At 35.0% G+C, this 12,003-nt stretch overlaps 1 protein-coding gene across 1 annotated transcript; it reads left to right on the forward strand.

Moving 5' to 3' along the window:
* Positions 1-5,459: 5,459 nt before the first annotated feature.
* On the forward strand, positions 5,460-11,601 carry LOC306861100 (putative transporter SVOPL). The gene is made up of 16 exons (XM_079403189.1): positions 5,460-5,798; positions 6,570-6,741; positions 6,853-6,953; positions 7,043-7,141; positions 7,432-7,503; positions 7,589-7,713; positions 8,375-8,438; positions 8,511-8,636; positions 8,730-8,858; positions 9,557-9,630; positions 9,763-9,959; positions 10,059-10,170; positions 10,907-10,988; positions 11,083-11,172; positions 11,293-11,406; positions 11,502-11,601. Exons 2-16 carry the CDS (start codon positions 6,609-6,611, stop codon positions 11,511-11,513), a joined length of 1,530 nt encoding a protein of 509 aa, XP_079259315.1. The 5' UTR covers positions 5,460-5,798; positions 6,570-6,608; the 3' UTR covers positions 11,514-11,601.
* The last annotated feature ends 402 nt before the right edge of the window (positions 11,602-12,003 follow it).

The following is a 12,003-nucleotide window of genomic DNA, read 5'->3' on the forward strand; positions in this document are numbered from 1 at the left end:
TAACATTCATAAAACTATACAGTGGGGCAAATAAGTATTTGATACACTGTCGATTTTTCAAGTTTTCCCACTTACAAAGAATGGAGAGATCTGTCATTTTCATCGTAGGTACACCTCAACTGTGAGAGGCAGAATATAAAAAAAATCCAGAAAATCACATTGTATGATTTTTGAATAATTAATTTCCATTTTATTGCATGAAATAAGTATTTGATGCAATAGAAAAATAGAACTTAATATTTGGTACAGAAACCTTTGTTTACAATTACAGAGGTCAGACGTTTCCTGCAGTTCTTGACCAGGTTTGCACACACTGCAGCAGGGATTTTGGCCCACTCCTCCATACAGGTCTTCTCCAGATCTTTCAGGTTTTGGGGCTGTCGCTGGGCAACACGGAGTTTCAGCTCCCTCCATAGATTTTCTATTGGGTTCAGGTCTGGAGACTGGCTAGGCCACTCCAGGACCTTGAAATGCTTCTTACGGAGCCACTCCTTAGTTGCCCTTGCTGTGTGTTTGGGGTCATTGTCATGCTGGAAGACCCAGCCACGACCCATCTTCAATGCTCTTACTGAGGGAAGGAGGTTGTTGCCCAAAATCTCACGATACATGGCCCTATCCATCCTCCCCTCAATACGGTGCAGTCGTCCTGTCCCCTTTGCAGAAAAGCACCCCCAAAGCATGATGTTTCCACCCCCATGCTTCACGGTTGGGATGGTGTTCTTGGGATTGTACTCATCCTTCTTCCTCCAAACACGGCGAGTGGAGTTTATACCAAAAAGTTCTATTTTGGTCTCATCTGACCTTCTCCCATGCCTCCTCTGGATCATCCAGATGGTCTTTGGCAAACTTCTCACCAAGCTGTTTGCCTATTGTCCTGTAGCCCATCCCAGCCTTGTGCAGGTCTACAATTTTGTCCCTAGTGTCCTTAGACAGCTCGTTGGTCTTGCCCATAGTGGAGAGGTTGGAGTCTGATTGATTGAGTGTGTGAACAGGTGTAATTAATACAGGTAATGAGTGGAGGATAGGAGGGCTTCTTAAAGACAAACTAACAGGTCTGTGAGAGCCAGAATTCTTGCTGGTTGGTAGGTGATCAAATACTTATTTGCCCTACTGTATATTATCTGCCCAAAATTGGTGTGCTTTATGTATTTTTATACTTATTAGAGTATCACATCATTAGCAACATGCTAGAGTGTCAAACCCTGTAAAATATAAATATAAAAAATATATTATTTGCAAGTTTTTTTTTTTATGAGTATCGCGCCATTAGCTTAGCAAAATGCTAATGCCAAACCGTGGACCGGACAAGAAAAATGTTGATTATAAAGTAATATTTAATTAAATAATGTTCATAGAAACTTTAAATATATTATTTTACCCAACAATTGTGAGTTATGAGTATTTTCATACTTATTTGAGTATCATGTTGTTAGCTTAGCAACATGCTAATGTCAAACCCTGCACAGGACAAGAAAAATGTTGATTATAAATTTCTATTTAATTCGATAATGTTCATAAAATATCAAAAATGTTATTTTGCCCAACATGTGAGATTTATTTAGGTTTATACTAGTGCTGTCAAACGATTAATCGTATTCGAAATATGTTTTTATTTACATAATATATCTGTGTGTACTGTGTATATTTATTATGTATATATAAATACACACACATACAGTATATATTTTGAAAATATTTACATGTATATATTTATATTCATATAATTTGTTATATATAAATACACGTAACATATTTTTCTTTATACATGCATGGGTGTTTATTTATATACAAAAGTATAAACAGTACACACAGATATACTATGTAAACAAAAACTTTTCATCGTTAATCGCTAGTTTATACTTGGGATCGCATCTCATTAGCTTAGAAACATGCTAATGTCAAAATTTGGATGGGACAAGAAAAATGTTGATTATATTTGATAAGCTATATTTAATTCGATAACGTTCATAAAAACTTCAAATGTGTTATTGTACCCAACATTTGTGAGTACTGTGTGTTTTACTTATTAGAATATCACACCGTTAGCTTAGCAAAATGCTAATGTCAAACTCTAGAGGGAGCGAGAGAAATGACGATTAAAAATAATTCATTCAATAACATAAAATCTTAAATTTGTACCCAACATCTCTGAGTATTTATATATTAATTAGAGTATCACGCCATTAGCTTAGCAACATGCAGATGTTAAACAATTGAAATCAACTGCAAAATCGAGTCAGTTTGTGTTGCTGCCTATATAGTGAGTTTAAAATGAGTCACTTATTAGGTTCCATGACACTGTCTTTGTAGACAGTGCTGTTGCTCACTAGGTTTTGGAACAGTGCAAATATCTGTCACGGTCTTCAGGTCTTGCCTTACATTTGAGCTCTGGGTACTTCAGACTCTGCAGGGGAGGGAAGAAGAGTTTTTGTTGGATCGTAAACGGTGAAGTGAGTTTTTGAGTCAGCCCACATGTGGAGATGATGGACAGGCGGCCTCAGCTGCTGTCCAGCATGGTTCCCATGCCGATAACATCATGTTATTTTATCCAACCCGTCTGCATCTGAGGAAAGGTATCAAAGCAAGCATTCATGATGCCTGTGTTTATTCTTTTAAGCTCTTTTTGCAAGTGGGTTTTGAATGTTGGCTGTCCAATCAGTTCTTTTTAAAGTATGGCTGAGGTAGTTTCTCAGTTTACAGATATTAATTTTGCACATTTTCTCATCTTTGCACATTCATATCATTATGATGATGGAAGTCAATCAGTTAAAGAGTTTATTGTGGAAAAGAGAGACAACTATACAGTAACTATATAAATATATAAAGAAAGATATGAGTTCATATACAAATATATATATTGCATATTGATGTATCAACTCATTGAGCACAATCTGATTATATGTTAGATTATATGTTAAGCATATTAGATTGTATTTATTTTTTATTGTTCTGAAAGTATTACGTATTAAAGATGTGGGAAAAGTGTTGCTATGGGACTTAAAAAAAAAAAAAAAGACCAAATCACTGTTGAGGCATATAGTTCATTTAGCTTCGTAATTCAGTAGGCATTTTCAGTGTATTTTCATGTATTTGGTCATGTGGATTTGCACAGAGGTATTGTAACGATTCCTATAAGGAAATGTGTTGAGGTTAAAGGCCTTGATCAATATTCTGTTTTAATGCTCTGTCCTATTTTCTCATCTCTTTATTTTTTAGGTTAGACTTTTTTTCTTATTTCTCCCTGTTTTTATTTATTTTATTTTCATACTGGGTTCCCACAACTGGAAATGTCATTGAAAAACTGTTTCAAGCTCGAAAAGATCAAAACTGATGTAATATTTTTAGTCCTAAAAAATATTTCATTAACTTGAAATTGCTCTTTGTGAGTGCAATAAAATGATTTAAAAAATCCATAACCAATAATCAGAAATTACTTGAAAATTCATGGAAGAAAGAGTTGTGGAAACCCTCGTTTCTTTTTTTTTCCTCCTCTTAATATTTCCCTTTTCTTGCATCTATAATTTTCCTTCCTTCGTTCTTTCTGTTTTTCTACCGATCATGTAGACTCCTCAATCGGCCTTAAATCGGGACACATGTGAAGTGATGGATTATGCTTTATTTCTTGTTTATTTTGTGTGCTAATGTCTTGATGGGCATGCTAATAGTCTAAAAATATTGAAAAATACAAACAAGCTTGATAGAATTTAGCCTACTTTGAAAGACTACTATGTAATGGTTCATGAGACTAAAAACCAATGGTCAAAGCAAAGCACAGAGAAACCATCCTGATCATCATCAAAAGAAAAAAAAAATCAGTATTTTGTCATTTATAAACCTGAATAATATTTTTGAAAGTATTTGAAAATCAATATTTATGACTAAAATATATATCAAATAAAAAGAGTATTAATATGTAAACGGACATTTCTCCATATTTAAATATTCAGTATGTAGTCCACAGTTGAGCAGTAAGAGGCAAACATCATTGGTAGACTCCCTTTTCCACTGTGCACAGACCAACTGGGATTTTTTTTTTACATTTTCTTTCTTTTTTATGTTCAATTTTGCCGATTTCTTGAACTGTATGCATTCATAAAAGACTAGGTTGAGAATAAGTGTTATATTTACAGTCATTTGATTAACATGGTGCTACTCTACATGTATGTGTGTGTGTGTGTGTGTGTGTGTGTGTGAGACTGTCTGAAACCATCAAAACCTTACAGCACTGAACTGAACTTAATCACATTTATAGCAATTACAATGTACAAGTTCTGAGATTAACTGAATGCAACGTGTGTGTGTGTGTGTGCGTGCGTGATTGGGTGATTGCGCAATAGTATACCTCCCCTTGTCCCTATGTCGGTGCCATAGAGGATGTAATAGGAATGTAAATGAAATCTTACAGAAAGTTCATTTTTCACTTCATGTAAACTACCTGAAATCTAACGACATTCTAATCTTTTTGTTGAAGATGTTTACACCATCTTTGTGATCCTATCGTTGAGGAACATGTATATTTCTCCCATTCTGTCTTATTTCTTTCTCTCTTGGTCTCTGCAAACTGCATCCCCGTATTTGATGTTTAATGTCTCTATATTGTTGTGTAAATTAAATAATAAACAATGTGCCGTCAATGATGTCTCTTTTGTGTCAGTGGGTAGAGGTCAATTATCTAATACAATCTATAATGCAGAATAAATCTAAAAAGAAGAGATTAATAATACAATGTTATTTTAAGCTATTGATTTTATCTAGCTATCTTTTACTCAATAGATCAATTTTCAGATATGGTTGATAATAAGGCCAATTTATAACAAGTAAACAAAGCAGAGATTTATTTACTGTTCTTGTAGTCATAGGCTACATTTTTTCATATTAACATGCCAAGGCTATTCGTTAAGAGTATGCTCCTAATAGATATTTGCACATATTACCTAAAAAAATATAAAAGGCTTCTTTCTAAACTTTCAAGATGAAATTTAGTACGTAAAGTTTGTGACATTTTACGTAGTGATTTGCTGTCTCGGACCGATTCAGTTCGACTCTGAACGTGTTCATTTAAAAGATTCGACTCAAAAGAATGATTCATTCACGAATCGGACATCGCTACTTAGCGAATGAATTAAATGTTGCCAATCAGGATATATTCGCCACTCTTTTTTCGCTAAAAACCTGTAAAGTTACTCATGTCTCCTGCCTAACAGGTCCGCGGAATTACATAGTTTCATTTGACGTGAATTAATATGTATATTATAAACAGTGTCCACAGCACTGTTTACAACATATAGGTCAGTAGAGGAAGGAGAAAAGCAAAACTAACCTAAAACCTGTTTGTCCACTTTTACTAAATAGCTCTCAGATTCTTTTAAATGCAGAAACCCGATCTTGGGTGTGTTCTCTCAGGAGAAAATGGGACATGGCCCTTTAAATGCTAAACACGACCCCTTCTACGCTGAAGTGTGTGACGTTGTTTACCTGTCGGCAGGTGCATGTTGATGATGCATCTTTTCAAAGGGAGTTTTAACATTTATACAGAGACAGAAGTTGGATTATAGTACATTCGTAATAGATACCTATTGGATTTATAGTTTTGAAATCTGCCAGACCTATTTTATCAGCGCTGATTTGCATAAATTGCTGAAAGGTTTTGGCACAACATACGGGAATTCTGGAACAGGTGCCTGTAGGGGAGGTACAGTATAGCTAAAAAGTGTCCATCTCGATGAGATGCGATGGGAAAAGCGTCGACATGACAGAGAATCGTGTTTGATGACCTCATTTCATCATCCAATGTTATAGTAAGAATTTATTTTATTATTGTCACATACTCAGAAATTTCATAATAAATTAATTCAATGCTTTGTGATGTACTTCTGTCCCTCAGAAATATGATTGTAGCATAAATAACTATTACAGCACTTAAAAAGTACAGTTGGCCTACAGTGAAAATATCAAGTAGTCATATGATGCTACTGATTAGCCTATCATATTCATATACCATGGTATTTGCTTAGCTATGTCATCAAATAATATAATGATATTACCATGGTATTTGTCCAAGTAATTAAGGTGTAACCATTGTTCTTGTCCAAAAATGGTTTTGTCGTGGTATGTGTGGTAACCTTGGTGTATGTCCAAAAATAGACCGAAAACATGGTTTAACCATGTTAAATATCCAAAAAATGTCATATTATCATGGCACTATGTTTAACAGCTAGCCTATGTTAAACCCATAGTATAATGGTGTAACCATTGTTCATGTACAAAAACATAGTATTATCATAGTATACATCTTGTAACCATGGTGTATGTCCAAAAATAGGCGAATACCATGGTACTCTGTCCAGAAACATGGTATAACAAATGTTAAATATCCAAAACATAGTATTATCTTTATATGTGTCCAGAAATATGGTGTATGTCCAAACAATAACCAGAAAAACATGGTAATTTCATGACACCATGTCCAACACGTATATTAAAACCATCATACTTTTTTGTATATATTGATTTATTACTTTTAGGTTTACCTTTTTTGTTTACATAAACGTTTTATCTACACTTTTCAGTGCCTACTGTTCAGGAAATTAGTAGACTTTTCAAACAAGATGGCATTAAAGCGTTCGTCTTCCATGAAGACCCAGCTGGTCGATGCCATTCAGCTTCAGGAATTGGAGCTGGAGGAGGAGATCAACACCAGTAGCAGTAATAACACACCTGCCGAAGCTGCTGAGGCAAAAGGTGAAGAACATACAAACAAAACAGCTAACACAAATGCACTTGTTTATACTACTCTACTTGTTAGCTGTCTAGTAGCATCCAATCATCTCAAGCGATTTTTGACTTCTTTAGCCCAAACAGAACCAAAATGCTACACCGTGGAGGAGGCAGTGGAGAGCATCGGCTTTGGACTCTTCCATATATTGCTTTTTATCATCATGGGTAGTGCCAATGTAAGAAAACTGCATCTCTGTAATTCATTAACCAGCATACTGTGTTTTTACTGTTTACACATTTTGTTGCTGATGTGCTGTGTGTGTAGATAGTGGAGGCAATGGAGATCATGTTGTTGGCTGTGGTTTCTCCTGAGATCCGCTGTGAATGGCATCTAGAGGATTGGCAGGTGGCCCTCGTCTCCACGGTGAGGAGCTCGTCCAATCAGAGCCCTTTATTTAGTTTTTGCTCTAAAGTTTGACAGGAATGGAATGTTGTAGTGCGAGATGTGCACATGTGACCGTCCGACCAGTTTGGTTGATCTTTTTGTATCTTTTTGAAGGTGACATAAGGTGTATTTCATGTTAAAAACTTATTTCTGTCCTAGATCTATATGCAAACTGAGAGAAATTTGTACAAAATGCATGCATACAGTTTTTTTCTATAAAATGTAGAAATAATCATTTACAGGCTTATTTTGTTTGTGTATGATTTTAGATGGTGTTCCTCGGTTTCATGGTCTGTGGGGTCCTCTGTGGTTATGTTGCTGATAAATATGGACGTTGGAAGGTGAGGCGATTTTTCATTTGACACATAAATACTAGAGTGTGGTTTTTGGGTAATTTAGATGAAATAAATGCGTTTGTGTGCAAAGGTGGTGTTTGGAGGCTTTATATGGGCATCATATTTTTCTCTGCTGACTTCATTCTCTCCATCGTATGGCTGGTTCATCTTCCTGCGCTGTATGGTGGGCTGCGGTGTTGCAGCCACATCTCAAGGGTGAGATTATGCAAAGATTTTCACATAATTTCCATATGTAAAAACCTGAAAATCTTAGGGAATTTGATTTTTTTTTAATCAAGCCTGAATAGTTATGGAAGCTCTTTAATAAAATCTTTAAAGTCATATACATTTATACATGTATATACAGTTTTGGCTTTTTGTTAGACTTGTAAGGCATAGAAACGTTTGTGTAATAAAGGTGTTTCACGATGCCAGAAGAACCTTTTTGTCTAAATGGTTCCATAAAGAACCTTTAACATCTGAAGAACCTTTCTGTTTCACAAAAGGTTCTTTATGGTAAAAGGAGGTTCTTCAGATTATAAAAAGGTAAGAAAGAGATGGTTCTTTAAATAATCTTTGACTGAATGGTTCTTTGTGGAACCAAAAATGGTTCTTCTATGGCATTGTACCTTTATTTTTAAGAGTGTTCTTTTCTTTTTAATAAATTGGTCCACAAACTGATTCACAAATAGATTTGAATGATTCATTAGTGAATCTGTCTGAATCATAATATTTTTTAAACCTTGATCCAGTAATCAATGTCATGGAAATTCATTGATCATAAATTGCGGGAACCTTGATTGTATGCATAAAAACAGCATTGCATTGCAAATGCATTGAATTATTCTCCAAATTCTCTGCTATTTTCTTTCTAAAGGTTTGTCTTGAAGACTGAATTCATCCCTGCCAAATACAGAGCATATCTGCTGCCTCTTGCCTCAGTGAGTGCAAAATGTGAAGTTATGTTTCCTGGGAAACCTTCAATACTGACCTTACCTGTGATTGGTTGACAGATCTTCTGGATGCTGGGATCTATGCTTATTATTATTCTCGGTATGACGGTGGTGCCCACAATGGGTTGGCGCTGGATGATCCGTTTTTCTATCATCCCCAGCATTATTCTCATTGGACTCTTCATGGTGAGTTTTGTCTAAATGGTGCTGAAACATGCTGAGGGAAATAGAAGTAGATGTTTGTTTTTGACTCACTTGCTCAATCTTTTCCTTTTTTAGTTCATTCCTGAGTCTGCACGGTTCCAGGTCTCATCAGGGAACATACAAGGAGCCATGTCTACACTTAATTGGATTGCTAGGATGAATGGTGCCACCTTACCTGAAGGTGAACTACGGGAAACTGAAGTGGTGAGTATGAGAAGTTCCCTTTTCTTTATCTGTGTCTTTTATGACCCTAACAGTTTTAGTTAAGCAATAAGCAAAAGTAAATAAAATATAAATCTTTTTATATTGTTTAATATCATTTTCAGTAATATATAGATTATGTTGTAAGGATGCTCTCATAGTAAAAATGTAGGACAAAAACTATAAACCAAAATTAATTATTTTCAAATTATGGTCAACAACTTGTAAGCGACCAATATAAAAACTGTAAATAAATTACAAATTAAAAATGTGAATTTAGGCATCACAGCATAATAATGTAGTATGGAAATTTTGCTCAAGATCTCATTTTAACGTTTAATGATCACATTTTCAAGACGAGAAAGGTCATTTAAATCTAAAAATAGTGAAAATGAGCATGCACAATTAAATATACAATATTTATAGATAAATAAAAAAATATCAGCCAATTACCAATATGGTGCTGATATATTGTACATTATTAAAAATATATAGCCAGACACAAAACTTACATACATATGTACTTCTTTATGTAATGTGTAATAATGAAGCCTGATTTCAAAATATATAAATAGTTTGAGACAGTAGGTATGTATTTTTGAATGGTTATGGAGTATCTGGGAGTGAAAAAAGGAACTCATATCTCTCATCTCATGATAATCTTTGCATTTATAAGAGTGTACATGACTGTTTGTATTCAGGCAGAAAGAGGAAATGCCTTCACTCTGATCAGCCCGGCTTTTAGAAAAACATCACTTTTGCTGTGGTACTCATGGTAATGTCTAACACACACTTCCCTTTGGTTTGTTTGTTTGTTTGGTGTGTGTGTGTGTGTGTGTGAAATCAGCAAATACACTTGCTTGGTTACTGTGCTAGATGTGTCAAGCATTGCATTGTTCATCCACAGGTTTGTGGCCTCCTTCTCATATTATGGCTCGGTTCTGAGCAGTTCTGAGTTACTGGAGAAGAATCTTCTGTGTATGACGGACGCTGATCCAGAGCACCAGATCAAACACAATCAGGAGGAGGCGCTGTGTTACTGTATCCCATTCAACATGGCTGATTACCAGACTCTCCTCATCAGCTGTTTGGGCGAGGTGGCACGTGAGTGACCTTTGACCTCTCACTCAATCTGGTTTCACACACTCAGCTTAGTCAAACGTTAAAAGTTGATGTGTGTTTTTCCATGTGTTTCCTCTGCAGTCATACCCCTCAATATTTGCTTGTTAAATATATTTGGGCGGAAGCCCAGTTTGGCCATACTTCAGGTGCTGTCGGCCTTTTTCTTCATGCTTGTTAATATTTGCACAACAATGTGAGTATATTCTTCATTTGTTCTGTAAAATTATTTCAAATGCATATTTAATTTCATATTTAATATATACATTTATTTAATATATTTAATATTTAGACTTTTTTCGACTATTTTTTTTGACTATTTAGAATATTTAGTTGCCAAGGCATCATTTTTTTTTAAATACTAAAATAACCAAAACTGAAATAAAACTTATAAAAGCTATACAGATATATAAAGAACAAAAACTAATAAAAATGACAAAACACAACAAAATTACTAACATTTCAAGTAAAATTAAAACAGAAAATATAAAATATAAATATTTAAAAATAAATACTAGTTCAAAATATTATTTCAATATCATCACAATATTTATTTTATTGCATATTTATGTAATTCTGTGTGCACTTAATGTTGAATTATATTTTGTACCTACTTGTAAGTACATACTGCTTTTATTATTGCTGTAGTAATTAATTATAGTGCCATAATGTGCGTAGATACTATTAGTGTTACCATACATTGTGTTTGATACAAAAACTCAGTTGTTTTCATCTATATGTCATTGTGCCTTTAAAAAAAATTTTTTTTTTACATATTGTATGCATATTATAAACATAAACTATACTGAAGATATAATAAAAGTAGTACGGTAGTATGCTAGTATGCACAGTCATTTTGTGGCCCTCCTGTGACCACGTGTTAGAAGTGCAGCTGAAGAAGAAAACTAAAAAATGTTTCTTTCCCTCGGCAGGTTTGGTTTCACTGTACTGCTCTTCCTTCTCCGCTCTGTGGTTTCCATGAATTTTAATGTGGTCTACATTTACACAGCAGAGGTGAGACCAGACATACTGTATGAACACTCCACTTACTCTCAATGGAAGAGTTCACCACACAATTAAAATTGTCATGATTGGTGTTTGTGTACAGGTTTATCCCACGGCTGTGCGCTCAATTGGAATGGGCTTTTGCACATCCTTCAGTCGAGTTGGAGGAATGATCGCACCTTTTATTGCACAGGTGCTCTATGTGTTTTACTTTGCATATGTTTGTGTGTGTGTACATAAAGATGCGTGTTCAAATGTGTGTTTAACACATTTGATTTACACAAAGATAACACTGTGTTTGCGTGTTTCATAGGTGTTAATGTCTAGGTCTGTGATTCTGGCCCTGTCACCGTTCGCCACAGCGTGTGTGACTTGTGCGGTGGGAATGGCGTTTTTGCCCATTGAGACCAGAGGGCGTGCATTACTAGTAAGCATCTTCATATTTTCTCTCAAAACAGATTTTAACTGAGGTCAAATTGATAGTTTAACAACTTGACATTTTGTTTTGTTCCTCTATTTCAGCAAGATGCCTGAAATACACCTGATGGAAATGAAGGACAATTGCTCTTTTGTAACAAAGCATGATCTCATATTAAAGCTGGAACAATTTTCTATGAATTTTAATGTTGCCTGATGTGCTCTTGTTTGTTCTTGTTGTGTTCTTCATGAATAATTATAGTCCAGGTGAAATCAGCAATGTGAGAAGGAAATAACACTATCTGAGCATCATAGTATCACAGCATTTACAAAAGTCTATATTATGGCTATTAATTTTTTTGCGATGGCTCCATTTCTGAAAATGTTTAGGGCCGCAAACTATACAAGTGTACCAAGTTTCATGCTTTTATGAAAAAGTGAACATTAGTTTCACATATCACCTGGGGCCTGTACCATGAAGCCGGTTTAGCTGGTTAGCCAGGTAAGTTTCAGTTTAGTTTGCACCAATCCTGGCAAGTGGCTTGGTTCAAAGTTGCATTCATTGCCATAGTAACTTACCTGCTCCGGGGCAGGCTATGTTCTGAGT

Source organism: Barbus barbus (genome assembly GCF_936440315.1).
Source record: "Barbus barbus genome assembly, chromosome: 42".
NCBI classification, from domain to species: domain Eukaryota; kingdom Metazoa; phylum Chordata; class Actinopteri; order Cypriniformes; family Cyprinidae; genus Barbus; species Barbus barbus.

Coding starts and splice junctions, on each gene's coding strand:
- LOC306861100 (XM_079403189.1), top strand. CDS start 6,609: ATGGCATTAAAGCGTTCGTCTTCCATGAAGACCCAGCTGGTCGATGCC. Junction 6,742..6,852: donor CGAAGCTGCTGAGGCAAAAG/GTGAAGAACATA, acceptor TGACTTCTTTAG/CCCAAACAGAACCAAAATGC. Junction 10,989..11,082: donor TCTACATTTACACAGCAGAG/GTGAGACCAGAC, acceptor GTTTGTGTACAG/GTTTATCCCACGGCTGTGCG.